This window comes from Anomalospiza imberbis, chromosome 1, assembly GCF_031753505.1.
Source record: "Anomalospiza imberbis isolate Cuckoo-Finch-1a 21T00152 chromosome 1, ASM3175350v1, whole genome shotgun sequence".
Classification (NCBI taxonomy): domain Eukaryota; kingdom Metazoa; phylum Chordata; class Aves; order Passeriformes; family Viduidae; genus Anomalospiza; species Anomalospiza imberbis.
This window is the reverse complement of record NC_089681.1, coordinates 122,396,847-122,417,974: the sequence shown is the minus strand read 5'-3', so window position 1 is coordinate 122,417,974 and position 21,128 is coordinate 122,396,847. Positions and strand designations below refer to the sequence as shown.

At 35.2% G+C, this 21,128-nt stretch overlaps 1 protein-coding gene across 6 annotated transcripts in view; it reads right to left on the bottom strand.

The window, feature by feature from the left end:
• Window positions 1-21,128, bottom strand: part of SNX13 (sorting nexin 13) — a 65,266-nt gene that overhangs the window by 28,629 nt on the left and 15,509 nt on the right. For 5 of the 6 annotated variants that reach the window (XR_011005235.1, XM_068209655.1, XM_068209636.1 and 2 more), the window contains exons 2-9: window positions 15,646-15,758; window positions 11,002-11,104; window positions 5,977-6,066; window positions 5,441-5,562; window positions 2,979-3,100; window positions 2,731-2,832; window positions 1,972-2,060; window positions 1,436-1,519 (exon numbers count right to left, since the gene is read on the bottom strand). Coding sequence is in view for 5 of the 6 variants with exons in the window: in XM_068209655.1 (XP_068065756.1) it covers window positions 1,436-1,519; window positions 1,972-2,060; window positions 2,731-2,832; window positions 2,979-3,100; window positions 5,441-5,562; window positions 5,977-6,066; window positions 11,002-11,104; window positions 15,646-15,758 (825 nt within the window). In the remaining variant the exon portion in view is untranslated. The remainder of the gene's footprint in view (window positions 1-1,435; window positions 1,520-1,971; window positions 2,061-2,730; window positions 2,833-2,978; window positions 3,101-5,440; window positions 5,563-5,976; window positions 6,067-11,001; window positions 11,105-15,645; window positions 15,759-21,128) is intronic. The other variant, XM_068209646.1, reaches the window with a different exon arrangement.

Here is a 21,128-nt window from a genome sequence, read left to right as displayed (position 1 = left end):
CAACCAGTACTTGAACTTAAAACATTTTGTAAGTTTGTGAATTTCACAGTGAAGAGAGAACTTTGAATTAACTTCTGATTTTGTATTGAAGCTTTGTATTTTATTGCAACAGAATTAGTATAGGATTGTAGCATGCCTGGAATTAAACCTCTCTTTTCCAGAAACTGATCTTTTCATTCAAGTGTGACATTATGTTAAAGGTTCCAAAAGGAGACAGGAGTTATTTCAGTCATCTCTACTTCTGACCTTAATTTCTGCAACAATCTCCATTTCATAAGACTTGTATTAAAATTTTTCCTTATCTTTTGGCCAGCAGATTTGTTTCTTCATCTCAGAAAGCAATTTTGAAAATTAGTTATTTGGGACACCACTATCATAACAGAAAGCTTTATAAAAAGCTCAGAATCCTATCTCTGGATGCAGCTGGGGGCAGTGCTCAGTAAATAAAGAATGAGGCCAAGTTACAAATAAAGAACACACGTAGGAGGAGAGGGGAATCGAAAATTGAAAATTCTGGTCCAGATGAGCAATATTTTTTCTTACTAAAGCTAGGTTCCAGTAGAATGTGTGCAAACTTTTACAATAAGTGAAGGAGGCTGGAGTGAAGGAAACACTGCACATATACACTTGAAGCCTGCACATATACACTTATAATTCCATACATAAGAAGAACTTTGAAATACAAAGGTATTTTCAGCATAGAATTAAATGTACACTATAAGACCAAAATATATGAATAAGAAGAGAGAAGTTGGGGAAAAAAATTAAACTTGATTCATGAACTATACAGGATAATAACATATAAGAGTAAGTTTTAACTTGCTTTCCAAAGAATCTATATTGTTAATTAAAGCATAAATATTCTCTTTATGTTAGCTTTACTATATAATACTACTTTAAAATTTTAGGGGCTTTTCTTGCAGGTGCATTAGAGAGTTATCAAAGTAAAAAAAAAATTGTTTCTGCCCATTCCATTGAATTATTTAGTGTTAACACAAACAGTCCTAAAGTAATTGCCCTGAAATTCCTTAGCAGAAAATAAATGTTTCTTAGTTTTCATTCTTGAGGCCTCTTAAGCCTGAAAGGCCAAACTGTAAACAAAGTCAGGGGAAAACACCTCCATGGGTACTGCCATAATTCCCAAACAGCCAAGCAGAACAGTCACAGGACTAAACTTTACATTTTGTTGATATATTTGTCCTCAGTCAGGCAACTTTTGCTGAACAATCAAAATGAGGAGTGCAGATATATAGACTCTTTTTTTATGTGTGTATAAAATTTAGTATAGCAGCCCTAAGTTTACTATGTCTGCCGACATATCTATTGGTAACGTTTACACCAGACACCTATCCATCGTGATTATAGGGAACATGAGTAAAGCTTTATATGAAAATGTTCTGGAAATACAAATAATTTTCAACATTTTATATCTTACCATCCATATGACATACTGATTAATATAATCAGGATCACTGAGCTGGTTTATTAATGGAAGAAGAATTCCTCGGGAGAGGATTTCCTAAAAAACAAAGGATTTTTATATCATCATTTTTACACTTATTGATAAAGTTAGTATAACTGCAACAATTTAAACATTACTGTGTAGAGCTTAAAAGACAAAAGTGTAATTACAGAGAACATTTAATAGGCACTACCACATTCTCTTCCAATTAACACTACAAATGTAATTTGTAATTGCAAGAAATTACAAGAAAAACCTCCTCAAGAATAAACAATCTCAAAAAAACTAACATCCACTTTCTCACGCTTTTGTCATGATAGAACTAAAAGAACCTTCAAAAACATTTCAGACAAACTGTTCACTGCTATTAAACACTTATCAAGACTCTACTGCTTTTAAAATACCCTAATATTAAATTAGATCAATTTTAGAAAATAAGACCAGCAGTTTAAAAAATTTTTATGATATTAAACCGAAGAATTGGGATGGCTTTTAGAGTCTGTACTCACCCTGACAAAGTATCGCATGATCTTGTTCTGGAAGTCTCCAGGAGGTAGCAATATATACAGTAAAACCTCACACAGATCCCTTAGGAATCCTAGAGAAGGCAAACAAAAACCCTTCAGCACAATTTCACATTATGTTACTTCACATCTTACCTGATACCACCAAATGCCATAGATAAATCCTTAATTCTGAGTTCAAACATACAATACATGTATCTCTGTAATGCTTTTATTCCTAGCATTACGGTAACACCTTTCAGATGGAATACAAGCAGCACTGATGAAAAAGATGTACCTCAAACCCAAGACAACAAAAGCCAAATTGCAAGATTAAAAAAAAACCCAACAATCCAACTCTAGTGCATTTTCCTTACTTAGCATATTCAGGTTTTTCTCCCCTCCTTCCACTTTACCAAAAAATATAGTGCTTTTTGCAGGAAGACTGCAGAATAGTGATAAGGAAGGCACATCTACCAAAAAGCAATAAGAATCTACAAAACTATCCCCTCCCTCCCCGGAAAAAATATTTTTATCTTAAAATTCTTCCAATGAAAGGAGGAAGACTTACATAGGTACATGCTTCATTTTAGTTATCACATTAATATCTCCAAATCAGAAGAAATATACACATATGGTAGATAACCACACTTTGAAAGTCATATGCTAAGATTTTAATGCATTTCATACTGTGAACACAATTGTTAGTACTTTAAATTAGACTCCCATACTAAAAGATTTACTCAGAAGATAATATTGAGAGACCTTCTTCATCTTTGGGAGAAGTGCAGACTAGATCACGACAGACTTCTTTTTCCATTTCAACTTCAACCTCAAAGAATGTATCTACAAGTTCCTCAGCTTGATCTATGCAAAAGAAATAAAAAAAGAATGTTTTTGTCAAGACTAGAAATTTGAGAGAGAACTTGAATTATAAAACAAAGCTAACTATATTACACACACATAAGATACCAGCCTACTCAGACTCAAATAAAAAAAAAACTTCCCATTACCTTTCATCTGATTGCCTTTCTCTGCTATCCTTTGCTGAGCTTTTCTGAAAACTCGAAGATGAGTGCCAAAGTCATCAACAAGTCGTGTAGTGAAATAAGGCTGCCAGTCTGTTTCCTTTGACCTATTAGTAAAGGACATCCATGGAAATTAATTATTTTATTGTGAACACAAAGAACAATAATAAATTCCTACCTCTCTTCCTTCCTGTCAAGAACCACAGTGATAGTAAACATGGAAAAGCAAAGAAATAAATCAGTCTCCTAATTGCCTATCCACTGAAAACCCAAATATTGTAAAACGCCACTCTTGCACCACATTAATATTTATGCTTAATTTAGTTGAAAGTCAACACTTGCATCTGAAATAGTGTTCTGATTTGTGACATTGTCAAATATCTGTAAGAAGTCCTGATATAAACAGTTCACAACACAAAACTAAAATACTCTCCAGATCTTTTTCAGTCATACTTTCTACTATTTTGGAAGGCATATAAGCTAAATTATTTTCTTCTCAACTTGCCTAATATGCACCAGTGAGAAAACACACAGTTCATTTGAAACTAAATACAATCTAATATTATCAAAAATTGATTTGTCAGATTATAGGAGGTTCTTAGCATAATCTTCCAACAACACACATAGGTTTAGGTCAGAAAATAGTCACTGTTAGCTTTACATTAAACTACTTCCTTAGTGGTGTGAGAAGGATAGAAGTATTTTTATGATATCTGTGCCTTACTAGGCAACCTAACAATCTGATTGTGCATTATAGGTTTAATGAACCTTGATGCCAGTAATAGCTTTTACACCACACTAAGTATTTTATTGCCTCAACTCTCTCAAGGTGTTATAACAGGAATCTTTCTACAACACTTCCTTTTTTTGTCTTTGTTCCCTTACCTGCTCTTACTTTCCTCAAGGAGAAAGAGATAAGGAACTCTAGAAGAAAGGGAAGGCTACTGCAAAATCTAGACGTGTAAATAAGAAGCAGAGCTGTCCCAAAGGGCCATCGATCAAACAGTCCAGATCCCCCATCCGCACAAGACAGAACCGCACAAAACCTCTGGATGGCAGCCTTACCCCAGGCTCCCAAAGCTGCAGCTCTCAGGGAATACTGAATTCCCACTGTACTCATTCTCCCCAGAAGTTGACAGGCTGTATGAAACTACAGGTGATGGTACTAACCTAAACTGCTTCAGCTATATCCAACTACACGCATTATAAATACACTACATCATTTTTTTCTGCAGAACTGCTGCAGGCCTGTGAAATTGATTTGCTTTCTACAGCAGAACACAACGGCACAGGAGCAGTGCGTATTTTTGAAGAGCTATAGTACTGCAGGGAAGAAAAAATAAACTTGCCAGAATTTGACCTACTTTGACACAAACTCAGTGCTCAACACTGTCCAATGAAATGGACAGTACCAAACAGACAAAAACACTGAAGCTGGGTAGTCATGCCCATTTCATGCATAAGTTTGGTTGCTGTAACAGTTTATTTAGCATCATTTTCACCATTTCAATACTGTTTCCTAGGATTTCCATTATTTTACTACATAATATATTATTATATTCATAATTATATTATAATTATTTTTTTCTAGTATTAAACCCAGCTCTCCATCTTTGACCCTCACTGTCAGAAAAGCACAGTAACGTACATTTTCAAGTCAACAGAGGGAGGGGATAGCACCTTAAAATTGCTACGAAGTTACTTATATTTAGGTGACCCACAACTTCTTCTGGAGGGAAGGCAAGTAACAATAAGCACAGTGGGATGAACACCTGAAATAAAAACTTAATAAACATGTATATGGATATCAAAGCACGCAGCACCTGGGCTGAGAAATCAGCCATACTAAAGAAGTGAACTTCCCAGACAAGTTGCTAATCAAGTAGCAGAAAGTCAGGGAACAGCAGCAAAAATAAGGAGTAATTAACAAACTATCCGTTTGTCCTCAATCAATCCTGTTTAAAAAAAAAGATTTGCATATGTGACATTCTATTTCATTCCCTGGACTACTATTCTTTCTAAAATACCCATTGCTCTTATATATGGAAGAGCCATACCACTTCTAAAAATCATCTGAGGTGATACACATGTTGAATTCAGACTTACCTCAGGAGTGGCCCTACTCTTTACATGAAGAATACAAAGAAAAAATGATTCACAAACTTAATGCTTAAGTTGCAAAAAAGGAAAAAAAAATAGCAGTTCAGTGATTTTAGGCAATCTAAATTTTGAAATGGCCATTTTGCAAAATATTATGACTTCAAACACTGTCATCTCCATTATTTCCCTATGGGATCAGCAAAAGATCGTATTTCTTATATTATAATCTAAAATTTTTACATGTTCTTTCTGTAAAATGAACTGAACTAGGCTAGTAGATAAACTTAACCACTTACCTACTACCATATAACCCACAGTATATTGATGTAAATAAAAGCAAATCTTACCTGGCAGAAAACTGAACAAGTGCATACTGAAGCGCCTGCCTAATTTCCAGAAGAAAGGATTCATCATCACTTAGTGTGTAATACCAATACTGCACATAGTCTCTCAGGGAAAACTGAATTACCTGAAATTGGAAAAAAAAAAAAGAACTAATGAAAAAGGACAAAAAAAAAAAAGTTTTTTTGTGCCTGATAACAAAATAGCAGTTATCCTAAAAGGTTACCAGAGTGAACAACACTCCTTTGCCATTATGAAACTGGGAGTGAAACAATAGAATTCACACACTGAAACTTCTTTTCAGACTGGTTTGCACACATTGTTTTTACCACCACTACACTGAAAAAATGAAATAAAATATACCAAAAATATACTCAAATATTGCCCAATATCCCAGCCCATCTCCCCTGTTTTTTTCATTTATCACTCTCATATATGGTAAAATTTTGAAATTCTATTTGTCACTCAACTACTCCTGCATTACACAGTCAATACTTGCATAGAAATAAAAGTAGGTTAAACAGTCCTGGTTAGAACTTACCTGTTGCAAAGGCTCATCAATTATGTTTGCACCTGTCAGTCTTCTGTCAATCTTAATAGGTCTGGCTTCACGTTTCATTTCTTCTATGCACTTGAAAGAGATTGGGAAATGTAACTTTGCAGGGTTTAGCTCTAATTAAAAGACAGCTCTACAGCTTATGATAGATATGTATACACCCAGTAATGACTATATACATTTTCTATATTATTATAATTTATAGAGAAGATATAATCATAGAATCATATAAATATTTGGGTTGGAAGGTCTAGTTGAAACCCTCTGCAATGAGCAGGGACATCCTGAACTACATCAGGCTGCTCAGAGCCCTGTTCAACCTGACCTAGAATGTTTCCAGGGATGAGGCATCCACCACCTCTCTGAGCAACAATATTTTCTGTATTTTTTTCTATATAGTACATAATAAAAACCTACTTCTTGCTTAATATAAACAAGCGTTTGCTAAATTACTAAATCAGAAGGAAATAAAACTCAAATAGTTAGAAAAGGAGGGAAGGGTAAGGCACAACAGCACAGAGTAATTTTTATGAAAGACTCCAGTTCCCCTCTTGTTTGTGAACTTGACTGTGCAATCTCAAGCAGATAATTTTCAGCTGGGTTTTTGGTTTCTTTATCCACCTCAGTTTATTCTATATGCCAGAAGAGAAACTACTTTTTTGTACAATTGCTACTCAACAGATGAGCCTTTGGAAAGTAATTGATGAGGAGGGAAAGAAATTACTTTATAGAAGGATTTGCAACTCAAAGTGGTTAACGCCAAGAATGACCACATCAGAGCTGACTTTTGGCAAGTGACATACTGAAAAAGAACTCCTTTTATCAGCGCTTCTCACAAGTGGACCAATGCAGCATCTTTCTAAAAAATTTCAATGAAATTGGCAATAAACTCCTCTAATTTCACAGAAATAATATCCCAAAAACTTACTATTGTTCAATTAAACTAATAATTTCTTTGATCTACAGTTATGCCTATATTGGAAAAAAAAAGAACTGCCAAAGCCATAAATGAAGGAATTATAAACCATATATCCAAGCTTTTTATTCCATGCAATTAAAACTAGCCTTAAGTATCTCTCATTCAAATCAGTTAACAGTAAATGGCAGTGAAATATCAGAGGCCAGAAAAAAAAAATCATTCTCCTCTTTAAGAAACTCTGTATCACAACACAGTAATACTTTGTTGCAAAATTCTGAATATTTTTTTAACTTTCAAGGCAAGTGAACCTTCAATGCCACTTTAATACAACTAAGACTGGGTCCCATTCAAATAATTAGTGTATTCCCCCTATAGACCAATGAATTTGCAAGGTATTTTTGTGCTGATTGCGTCAAAACCACCAAATTATAGGGACGTGAATAATTAAACATTTTTACTAAACACAGCATAGTACAAATTACTAGAAGAAAATGGTCAAAATAATTTTGAAGGACTGCATGCATAAAACCACATTTGGAAAACAGAGAGGAATGTATTTACTGTATTCAGCAGAAAAAAAAAAGCAGCAGGCACAAGAAAGAGAGGGACACAAAGAATATGCAAGATTACTTGGTAAAAATTTGAATGATCATATGCTCATAGAATCCATGTTTTGACCTGGATTTCAGGGATTCATCTCGTCCGATGTTCTGCTCAAAGCAGAGCCAACTACAAGGTTAGACCATTCTTTCATATTCTTTATCTCCAGAGAAATCTTTATGTGCCTGCAGTATAATTTAATTTGCTTTTGATATGTCTGAAAACATCTAAAATTTAGAGTATGTGCTTTTATTCCATTATAGGTACAACCGCTGACTTTAGTCTCACTTGGAAAGCATTGTTGGTTTTACTTCTGCCTTCCAGATGCTGACACAGAAGACAGACTTAAAGGAAGGACCCAACTTACACGACAACTGTCCCATTTGACTGTCACTTCACTCACAATTAGTCTGATGTACTCTACCAGTATTAAATCATTGGCTAGGAAAAATAGATATCACTTCTTATTACATTTAACACCTCCTTGCTTCATTTTAAGCAGGGAGGAAGCACCTAGGAGGAATGCAAGACACAGACTCCACAAAGAGAGATGCAGCACAAATAAATCCAGGCTCCACAAGCATCTAACTGCACTGAGTTATTTCAGACTTTTGTTTCACTGCACTAATGGGTATTTTTGAAGTCCTCTTTTGAAACTGTTAGCTAACTGTCAAATATGAAATATGCCTCATTTAGACTGTGGTACTATTTCCTCAGTTGCAGTCACAGGGTTTCAGGAGCGGACAAGACACAGAGCATTTACACATCTGCCTCAAATCTGTGACATAGGATATGACCCACTGACTTAAAGAGACTCAGAGACTATTTAGGGATCCAACATGCAACTACTGCTTGTAAGTTGTTACCACTGTTTTCTTCCTGTACTTTGGCAATATTGTACCAAGCCTACTTTTTGTCTTTTGGGTAAAGCTTAGAGACACAAACTATCATAACCAAACATTTCACACTTCTGTTGAAGTGAAACTGTAATTTCAACTGGAAGTGGCATTCAAGTTAACAGTTCAGAGAGCTCTAAACTTACCTTTCACTCAATATTGTTTTAATACAAGCCTGCAGACAACTGTGTATCTTGCAGAGCCAGTTAATTATTGCACCATCCTGTAGGTTCCTGACACAGAAGTTATATATGACTTGCAAAAGGAAAAGCAAGTCGAAGCCTATTTTTTAAGCCTCCCTGTGTGTTTGTAAACAAACAAACAAATTGTAGAAAGGTATACAATCTTCCATCAAAGGTACCTTAAGTATTCTCCTTAATGTGAGGTATTCACTATATATTTTCTAGTAAGTATAATGTGCAGCAATCAAGGAAACCTATCAGCACCAAATCTAGTGTTGTAATGTATGGTACATTCTATATATTACATCCAGCCACAACTTTGATTCTCTGTATTATTACTGATTTCTGTAAAATCAAGCATCTGAACATTTATCTTAGCCTAAAGAAAATCTCTAAGTACCAAAAATACCCCAAAACTATCAATAAAACTCTGATGAAAAGAGCATCTTATAAAGAACCAATATCACCAGATTACTCCTTGGACTACCACAAAATAATTTCATGTTCAGGCAAATTCAGCTTGTACTTGGTTCATGGCAGAAGTATAATCTATACACATCAGCCACTAGAAAGAATATTCATTGTTCAAGACCACTTAGGTCCAAAATGACTTTAAACATGAAAAAAATTTCAAGTTAAAAATATTATTTTCCACACAAGTCAGCAGAAATACAGAAATAGGAATAGGAATCACAAAACAACATGTTTGGTTTTGGCTGGGACTCATCTCTACTTGCACTGCTATTGAAAAGCTTACATACCCTTGTTAACGCTACTTTAATGCAGTGGCAAAAGAGAAAACACTATTGTAGAAGACAAACAGATTTTATTTGGTGAACAGCTTCAAATAGCATTTCATAAGTCAGCTAAAAACAAATATCTTCATATTACAAAACTTAAATCCAGAGATTAGTCAAGACAGGTCAGTTGAGGGAAGTGCTGTATCAATAGTCCATACTCAAATTGGATGCCAAACTACTGAATTTGCAAGGAGTACACAAAAAACTCCACAAGATTTTATTCTTTTATAAAGCAACTAGAGCATACATACATGCTGAACCCAAAAATGTAACACTAACATTATAAAACGTTTCAGCATGTAGAGGTAAATTAAAAAACAGAAAAAACTTCTCTAAATTTGCTCTCAAAACACAGGACATTAAGTAACAACCTATATAACAGAAGCACTAAAGTCTATATGGCACCAAGAATCTTTGCCTTCAAAAATGAGGTTTCATTAACAGAACAGAAACATTAGCTGACTACTGACTTTTCGTTTTTCAGCCTTATCCTTTGTACTTTTCATCTGGAGCAGTGAACTTACTTTACAGTTTAGGGTATACTTTCAGATTTATCTTAAAATATTCAAAGACTTAAGTGAAAAGGCCACTTTCCAAACATGCAATGAACGAGTCACAGAAAAAGTTCTGTGACTAGAAAACACACTGCTGAATCACAAGGTAAATTTCTATGTGCTACTGATAAAGCTGAACACTCACCCCCTTTGATAGACATGAAATGTAGTGAATGATAGCTAAGATATAACAGGATGCTTCAGTCAGAATAGCTGTCAGATTAAATGTAATATAATTAGCAATCTTGGGGTTAAAGTGTTTATTCTGATGAGTGCAAATGGATTAGACCAAGATATATTTAAACTTCTGACCTAACAAGATGCATTGGTTCATAAACCAGGAATTCCTAGAAATTCTACCTCCTGGCTTTTAACAACTTTTTCTGTATTAAACAGATGCAGATTTATCCAGTTAGGAACCCTGAACTTGAGTCCATCAATCAAAATGATGTGTCTGTTAGGTATTCAGAAAAGAAAATAGCTGAAAAGTGGATACCACTGCTGCTCTGTATTCATCTATTCCTTTCCAGAATTTTTGCTTGGTATTGAAGAGAGCCAAAGATAACCTCTACATCCTTGAAGTACTGCAAATCTAGACTTTGTAATAGTTTGACTTTCTTAGTTAGGCAGGCAACTTTTTGACCACAATCAAAAGTGGAGAGACTACAGATCCAGTGATGGAAGACACCTAAATAGTTGTGACAATCTTGCACAAAAAAAGCAAGAAAGAGCTACCCCCAAGACACACAGGTAATCTGGAAAGGAATGGTTTAGTAATTTCCTCACAGATGATATTTGCCAGTCATATCATATTCATTTCTCACAATGAAGAAACAATACTTTAATCAAACTTTCCATAACCTATTGAAAAAATTGTATTTCATAAAGGAAAAATATGGCATTGCATTTCACTTACACATAGCAGCTGACTCAAAAGATAAAAGCAGTCTCTTTTACCTTCAGAAATGGGCACAATTTACAATTCTTACATTAAAACTGATTATTTCTAACCAAGTTATAAAATCTCATCTAGAAATTAAGACCAGAAATTTTCCTTACCTTAGGGATCCCAACTGATGTACAAGGGAGAAATGAATGTTCACACTGCTCAAGGTATTTTTCTGAATTGCTTTTTCCAAATAAAAGAGTAACCACAAAACCCCTAAAATGGAAAAAGAAAGACCAGGTACAACTACAGCCACATTTTCTCACCTCTAGAAAATATTTAACAGCAAGTTATAAAGTGACAATACATGATAATCCTCACTGTTTACTCTCGTGCTTTTTCACATTGTAACATGCGGCTCAAAATAACTGATACAACCCTAATCATGAAGTTTCCCAGTCTTTCATTGTCTGTCTTGATACATTCTTACAACACAGAAAATCTACATAGCATTGTCTATGCTACAGTGTGCCTGCTGTGATGGCACACTGCCTGCGCTCACAAATATTAGCACTTGGGAAGAGGGGTACATACAGAAGTTGCATTGATTGCATTTATATGAAGAATCACCAAAGCTATGAAGAAATAAACTCTGTAGGCTGCTCCACTGTAGTGTAAGCCACAAAATCACAGTCCAGGAATAAACTGATGCAGCAAGCATAACTAACCGCTGCATATGTTTAGACATTGTGCTTACCCTTGCTAGAACAGCAAAAATTTATTTACAGCTTATGACACTAGGGCACAAAAACACATGAACATCAAGCTGGCTTTATTTAGAAATAGATGAAAACCTAGTGTCTGTCCCAATTCTAGCATAAGCAGAGCATGTAGCCTTTGAAATATCAAGCAAAGAAAAAAAGAAAATAAGATTAACCTTGGGATGGCTAAACACACACAACTTTTACACAAATTTCAAAGCATTACATTTAAAGGCCAGACCAGCACTTGTGACCACAGGAACTCACAAAGCTATTCCAGGCTTGAAATGTGCTGAAGTAATATGTTCTTTTAATACAGATTGCTGTTGATATGATACTCTCACTTACAAGATTACAGAAAAAATCCTATGCAATCTAAAATATGCAATTTAAAGGTTTTAATTCCCAAAATGTAAAAAAAAAAAAAAAAAAAAAAATCTTTTTAAGCCCCTCACAGGCCCAGTAATTCAGAAGCTATGAGGTTAATTCCATGAAAGAAGAAGGAAAAAAAAGCTACTCAAATTATTATCAGTAACTTGACAATGCATAGGAAGAGTTTACTGGATACTCTAATTCCATTACAGCCATCCTTACCTGCCATATGACAGCAAAAAATAAAAGGTTTAATTGCCCTCCTGCTCCCTGCAACTTTAAAATCCTAACACCTATCAGAGTTCACAGACAAGAACTTTCTTAGAAAAATCACAATACTAGTTTCACTAATGTTTTGGCTCATTTTTAATTATATAAGGTTGGATTTTCTTTTGATTATCTATGACTTTGCTATTAGAAACCTCGGTTGTTTTTAAAGGAAACAGTATACTCAAGTTTGGCCTAAAATCAACTTTAACTTCAAACATCTGTCAGTCAGTTGCTTCTATTTTTTTTATTCAAAAGGAATGAAGCCTTGGAAATAACTAGTATAGATTATATCTCTGATTTCTCTCAAATGTTTTGATACTTTTGAAGTTAATGACTCATTCAAAAATACTAATACTACCAATATGGTAAAAAAAAAGGCTAATCTTAGATGCCTTGAAGTATTATCAGTTTTATGCTTGAAATGCTAGGAGCTGCTTCTTCTCTGGCAGAAAATAACACATTTTATTCTCTAATGTAAAATCATGTGAGCATCAGAGAAGGATACATAGTCTGAACATTCAGGGCATCTGTTAGCTAACCTGAATCTTCTAGTGTAAATGCTTATTTAATTCATCAAGAGGATTTGCAATACATTAATGAGAAATCGTATTAGTCTTCTGTAAATGAACAGACAAGAAAAAGGAAAAGATTGCATTTTGCTTCATTTTAAAAAAATTCTTCCAAAGATTACTGGATGGCCAGCTTTTTCAGGGGTAGATTAACAACAGAACAAAGGTAAAAGATAAAAAAATGAAGATCACAGAATTATCACTTTCCCCTCAATTCTAAAAAGTAACAGTCTCAGCTGAATGCTTTGTGAAAGTCAAAAAGCAGCTACAGAACCATTCCTGATTTGGTCAGCAGTCACAATCATTAATGGAGCCAGACAGTCACATATATATGGATGTGACTGAGTATCAATAATTATGGGATTTGATGACCGAGCAAATGCTTTTAAATGGCAAAGCAATTGATTTCAAGAAATTTCAACTGAAATTTCCATGAAATTTCAATTTTTGTATTTGGCAAAGCCACAATTCACATAATTTTTATTTCACTTGCTTAGGGCTGAAAGAGGGAAGGAAAAATAAGATAAGAAACACTCTTAGTGGGAAAGGCAGATGGTAACAGACAGGCTCAGCACTCAGGTAAAGGGGTCTACACCTGTACTTGAAGGAGAGGAAAAAAGAAAACCACCCTGTAATATTCTACACAGGTTAAGTAAACAGTATCTATCTTTAGCCTCCTGCTTTTGAGCTCAGTTCCCTAAGTGAATGATCACTGAATGGAAAAAGGCTAACATTTAATAAATCAGTCTCGAAACAAAAGAAAATTAAATACAGAGAAATGGTGACTTGGAACTTTTATTCATATATACAAATGGTTTCAGCATTCTTCCATGTACACCAAAAACAATAGTACATTTACCACAAGTCATTTGTGCAATCACAGAGCTGAGTGCATATCAAAAAGAAATAATTACACATAATAGGAATTAAACAGTATAAACAGATTGATTACATTGACATAGATATGGCATCACCATTATCTTCCTGCACAGTCCACTGATACATTATTTAAGTACTTAGGGTCAATACTAAGAGTGCGACCAGCTGTGATTCAGCATTTTCTTTTGTTAAAACTGCAAAATGGGACAGAAGCTTGACTTCTGGCTACTGGAAGTCAGAAACGTTTGACTGGCCACTTCTTTTTTGAACGAAATATAAAGACCAAAAAACTGTGTGAAATTGGGTAAGAACTCCAAGTTTCAACAAAAATATCAACCATAAAAATCCATGTCCAAAATTGCTATTTTGCTCTGGAGAAGTGTAAATAAACATTACAGACATCACTATAACCATGAACCAAAACTAAATGTTTATATATATGATGTCATGACATATAATTGCTAATTCTAAGTGCAAAAGTTGCTTCATAACAATTTCTGTTTGTTCCTAACAGAAGCATGACCAAGCATTTTGCGAAACTTCAGGGGAATTAATTAAAAAAAAAAAAAAAAAGCAGGCAAGAATAATTTAGATATAAACCCATTTGGCCTAGTTAGCACTCACGGTTCTGTGTACTGAATGCTAAAGCAAGTGTGTCATTCTTCAAAAGATTAACAGTGTAAAAAAGGCCAGATCACAGCCACAGTCAAGATGTATATGTTATAGTAATGAAGTGATGACATTCTACTGCAAGGGCTGAGACTTCACATCTATATATGTAAGTAAAGACTCTGCTCCAACAGATACACTACCAACAAGATCAATGTTTACTGACTAGATAAAAAAATTAATCAAAGCAGTACAATAACCACAGCAAAGAGATATGAGAGCTGACTTGAGAATGAACGAGCTCAGGCACCACATGCAGTTTAATGGTGGCAAACTGTAGCTGACTTCAGACATACTCCAAGACCCTGCTTTGACGATTAGCTTTGCAAAGCCAAACTGAAACTGTGCAAGAATGAAGGATAACATCTTAAGAAATTATTATATCCCATGTTGTTTTCCATACTGCAAGTACTAAGGAAGTGGTAAGACAATACAGCAAGCAGATGCACCCTTACCCTTTGGATAAACTCTGACTTTTGCCCTGGACTAACAGATAGCAAAATATGCCAACCACACCTGCATCAAGACTTAACAAGACAAAAGCATTTACTAGAAGTTAGTTTTACCTTAACTAAATCCCTTTTCTAACAGACTGACTATTCTGATTTCTCAGAGATGAAGTACCAAGCCTAATACAGTTGAAACCCAAGCATAGCAGCTCTAATTCTAGCTACTAAACTCTATTACATTTTTGATGAGATATTCAGGAATATACATACATTCTGTACGGTATCAAGTAAGAAGGTAAAAAGAATATCCCACTAAGACATTCTAACTTGCCATTAAAAATATTTTAATGGTTACAAGGCAAACATCATAATATACTATGTAATAATGATGCTAAACTTCACATTTTCTCCCTTCCTGCTTATATAGATAATATATGAAAAGTCTACAGTTGCTGAACTGATCTACTTGTTCAAAGTGTAGCATTATATCCACACACACAGGACAACATCCACTCCCATGAATCAAGTGCCTTAAATAGGAAAATGAGATTGTGATAGAAAAGGAAACATAAGTACTTAGAAGTACCTGGGAAAAGAACTGACACTAATAAAAAGTATGAACTGAAATTACCACTGTTTTTAAGTGAGCATTTTCCCTCTAACATCCACTAAAAATAGCTAAATTGGGAGTTCAATTGCAAAAATTTTGCTCATAAAGAGGTGCTCAAATGGGGAAACATTAATTACATAAAGCCACTTCAGATTTTCAGAGCAAGCTCTTTGCTAACACACCCATTAAAATTTTACTTCCACAGCAAATTAAACAAAACACTTCATAACATACTTACCCACCCACAAAGCAGAGGATATAAAATGCAAAGTAAAATATAGCGAAGGGTCCAAAAGTTACTAGAAAAAGCACAAGGCCAAGACTTCCCCATCCCCATATGGAAAGACTGGTCTGTAAACAAGAACACAGAGAAAAGGAATAATTAATGTCATATTCATACAACTTTAAGTCTCCAGAGCAATACCTGTAGTTTCTATAATGTTTGATACCTTTTAGCCAAATGTAACCTCTGCTTGATGAAATAAAAAAATTACCTTTGTTTTTAAGAGTATATTTCTATCAAATACGTCCCCCATTATATTGTGGGCTACTAATCCAGTTTAGCCAACATTACAGCATTTTTCTTTCAAATACTGTTCCTCATCTCTCACTTCAGATAAATCTATCATCCTTTAAGGTACCCCTTTTCTCTTTTCTATTCTCCCTTAGTGCATTTTTATTTCTTGAGATCCCTTCCTCCTCACCTCTTCCCCCCATCCCCACCCTGAGAAAAGTTCTCCACCATCTCCTAGGAAAAAGCAGGCTTTGTGATAGAACAGGAAGAGACAACACAGCCTTGTTTTACACATCTAAACATGTAATTTTCTACAACCAAGCAACACTGTTTCTTCCCTAGATCAAAGGCGGTGCAAGCCTAAAAAGGTGTCCCTTTCTCCAGTCAAGTCACGGGCAGGTCAACAGGTGCACCAAATAATTGGCACAAGTCTACTTTTCCACATAAATAAAAGGGAGGGAAACTTCAGCAACTGATACTTGGGCAGTGGTTGTTTGAAAAAGCCCATGATGAAGTTAAAGTCAGTCACAAGAGCACACGTGGGGCTGGTGGGATTTTGGGAGTTGATGTCTGGCATAAATGCAGCAGGCAAAACTCCTGCATTGGCAGCCACCAGGAGTACAAAAAAAGTAGCGAGATTCCGGTTCTAGAGTACGTGCATTTATATATACCCATGTATACACACACATACTCGATCTATGTGTGTAGACAGATGTGTGCCTATACATACCTGTGCATGGTAAGCTAAAAAAGCAAGGCAGGGAAAACCTGACTGATCTGAGCTACCATAGTTTTTAGACCACCACAATGCTGCAATGCAGTCAACAAAGCTTATATAAATTTAATTCAATCTAGTCTCTAGTTCAATATGGAAAGCATGCTTCAGCCAAGTCCCAAGAGTGTGAAACACAACGATGACAAGTATTTATAGGCCACTCAAACTGTTCCAGCTCTAAGGCTCTCAATATTTTTCTTTTTGGTTGCTGCTGTTGTCTAATTTACACCTTTCCTAACAGGGATCAAATGACACCCCGATGGGAACTCAGACAACTGTGTCAACAAGTAACACTAAGAAAGTATTTAAATAAACTTGTCTTGCAGTCTGACATTTAGAAAACAAACAGAGATTGAACACCAGATTTGCAGAGAGGCCTTTTTTAGCTTTTAATATGAAGGAGCTGTAGCTCATTTCTCTCAATTTAGATTTCATCTTTTCATTTTAGGCATAGGATTAAAAAAATCAACTTTTTCAAAAAAGTTTAAAAAATCCTATATATAAAGCAGCTATGATTATTTTTTGAGAGCAACATCAAAAAGCAAAATCACAGCACTGAAGAGAGACTTCACAGATCTAAACTGTTGTAATTAGAATTATTTAATTCTTCCTAGTTAAAAGTTTAATGGAACATTGAGATGAAATTCTATTTTCTTCCAAGCTGAACTTTCTTAGCGGGAGACACGAGTTGCACTGACTTTGTTCTTAGTGTTTGAGGCTGGGAAAAATTAAACACACAAGTATGTAGATAAGTGTAATTAAAGTGCTTCAATTTAAAAAAAATGCATTGCAAGTTATTCAATTCTCTTTAAGCTGAGGAATTGCTTCAATAGATAATATAGACCACAAAATCCACACTACTAAAATCACAACCGAGTAGAAGATTTTGTTGTTTTGTTGACTCATAATAAGTAAATGCAGTAGATAATTGTGGTCTTCCAGTACATGAAGAGAGCCCACAAGAAAGAGAGAAACTATTCACAAGGGCATGTAGTGACAGAACAAGGGGGAATGGCTTCAAACAGAGACTAAGTTTAGATTAGATGTAAGGTGGTGGTGGGCACTGGAACAGGCTGCCCAGAGAAGCTGCAGATGCCCCAAACCTGGCAGTGGTCAAGGCCAGATTGGTTGGGGCTTTGAGCAACCTGGTCTAGCAGAAAGTACTCCTGCCCATAGCAGGGATGTTGGAACTAGATGATCTTTAAGGTCTCTTCCAATCCAAACCATTCTAGGACACATGCTAACGGAAACAAAGAAAGAAAACCTGGCAAATGCAAGAATGAACTAAAACATGAGACCCCATTGCACATCTACATTTAAATACAAAAAGAAGATTCAGCATATTCATATCTTCAGAACTAAATTTTAAAACTTCTGCAGAGCACTACAAGCATGATAAGGAAGATATGCACACAGAAGATAGCATTTAATGATGGTCTTTTTATGTCAAAAACCCATTATACTTAATTATATCATTCAAAAAAGTTTAAGTTCTAAATATGGGATAAGCTCTCTAAATGACTTAATTAAACTAGACGGATGTATAGTCAGAGTTGGATGAATGCATAATTAACAAAGAAAGCTCTATAACTCTAATAAATAAAACAGTGACCTTTTGTCCTACGCTCCAGTTTTGCAATTTAGCATATGGGTACTGAGATTCAAATCTCATTTGGTATTTTAATAGGATTTCTTAAAAATCAGAGAACTTGGTACACCGCAGGAGGCACAACTGACACTGGCCCAATTCTTGTACATTCTAATGAGTGCTTTTATAGTCTTATGGATTTTGAGACATTCAAAGGGATTAAATCATCAGGATGGTACCCTTTCTGCTGACTGTCAACAAAACTTTCCCTGACTCCACACTTCTTGAAGGGACTTCAGCAGTAAGACTCCTAGAAAAAAAAAATGAAAACTTAAAGTTCTTTATACATAAAAACCAACTATTTTTGAATAGAATGTCCAAATATAACAAATATGACTATACCGCTGGTCAGTATGAAAACAGTTCAGGCATTTAAATTCAAACCTCACTTACAGCTTATTTCCAAATTCTATTTATAATGTTAATTTTTAGAAGATTTACAGATTTAGTGAACCTCTAACTAAAGTTAGTTGCAGGGTGAATGCTTACCACCCTTAACACAAAGAACAAACCAGTCTTCTGAAGAAATGGTGTAATTGCTGGTGTTTCAGTCACAGCTATCCAGACCCTTTAAAAGAAGCTAACCTGCCCTATATTGGCAGGGCAAACTTCCAAGCTGACCTGGCACAGTGCTGTTCACTGACTTTCAAGGAATTAGGGACAGTTATCTAAAGCCTGAAGAGATGCACAGGCCTTAGTGCTGTGGTAGGCATGGTTGGGTATATACTGTGTGCACACACATGGGTAAAGGATGTTTAGTCCCTGTCAGCAGCAGCTCCACTTCATCATTTTTAGCCACTTTTGCTTACCACCACTACAGATGCTGTATGTTTGTCTCACCATCATCACTTCTTAGCTTTCAAGTCTAAGATTTTGCAAACACTTCTGCAGAATATTACTAAGGTCATATACATATAATGGGTTAATGCAACATTGTGGCCACACATGGTAATTTTCTTTCCACAGTTGGAGCTGCTTCAGCAAAATAAACTGCAGTTGAAGTACAGGGGTGTCTGTAAGCTCCAACTGTGCACTGCAGAGGCTCATCAGGTGTCAGAGGACACAAAAAGGTGAATATTCATAGGTGCTCGATTCAGCTTTTACAGCTAACAAAACGTTCACCTCAATGACACCTGCTTTTTTTACTAGGTTTTGTCCATTTTTCACACTGAATGGCTTTTCCACAGTATGCAGCCAAGTACTAAAAGCATTACATAAAGAAATTTGCTTTCTTATGCATATTTGCTTTTTCTTTCTTTGGTTTCTGCTTCCTCATCAAGGCAACATTTTGATGGTTAAAGCTGCAAGCCACTATGGCTAGTAGTGCTGAGCTAAGACTGATTACATCATTTGATGTGACCATTCACACAGAAGTTTCTAGAAATTATTTCTCCCAGAAACAAACACAATTATGTCCTACTAAAAAGTAGTTTCAACAGGTTTCTTACTTGCTTAATCCATCTGACAATCTTTCAGACCTTTGCCCCACACCCATTTTTAAGCAAGATCTTCGATCTTGACACATCTTTCTCTAGAAATGATTCACCAAGGTAATATAAGTTTGTTGTTTGGATTTGAACTAGTGCTGTCAATTTTAGCTTGCAACTGGCAGTAAGGTAACACGTGTCTGATTTAGGGTAAAACAAATGTTACTCCACAAGTTCAGATGATAGGTTCTTCTCAGCCCCCTCTGCCACTGAACAGAGGACAAGTATTTCCCCTTATGTGGCTCTGGGTGCCACCACCCTTCTACTCCAATGAGAAGCTCTTCTTCCAGGCACTTGTCTCTCTTCATAATTCCCACACACATTGGGTGGGAATTGTGGTTTCAGGTTTCAAGACAGTTCAAAAGGAAATTAAGAACACCAATAAGGGAAGGCAGGGCTCTGGAATCATCTGCTTATCAATCTTAAAGCTGAAGCAAAAGACAATTTAAATCTTACATTAGCATCCAAAAGACTGATTCTACCTTGAAAGATTATAATTTGTGATTATTTTCACATTTACTGGTCACAACAGAATAATCTGAGCTTTGAAAGAACAGCAACATTTAGAAACAAAAACATGTTGCTTTGCTCACAATTCTTTCAATCTTGTTGATCAAATTACATTTTTCCATTAATATTTTAAAAGCTACAGTAGCTGGCCTGTTTCTAACAAGACACTGATAAACTTTTTTGCCGTTTGGGTAGTTTAAATTATTAGGTTTGGTTTTTTTTTAATGCCTCCTCTGGGCTCACATTAAAAAAATTGTCAGGGATTGCATTTACAGTAGATGTCAAGTTTAATTTTGTTAATTCCACACATCTGCCTTTTAATTTGACTTCCATTTTGAGTGCAAATGGAACATGTTCACATATAAACCTTTCTATAATTAAGGTGAGTGTCACTTTTGTCAAGTGATTAAAAAGATTATTTTAGGTTTCAAATTACTGCCTCTTTCACTAGCATGACAAGTAAAATTGGAAAGCTGTACCAACCAGAGTGCCAATTTCAGTGCAATGAAATTGTTACATTACACTACTCAGAGAAATATTTAACAATTTTGAAGTAAACCATTAACAATTTTCTAGGTTACATTCTCCTATCTGCCAAAGTTAAACCAATCATCTGAAATATATGTCAACATGGTTTTGACGTCTGCATATCACGATTTCCTAACAGCACTAAAGGTCTGTTTTTAACCTCTTTCTTCTTATCCTTTTGCCCTTTTCCTTCCTCAGCCAAAAAAGGCAAAGGAAAAATACACCCTAAACTCCACTCCTACTTCATAGTATGGAAAAA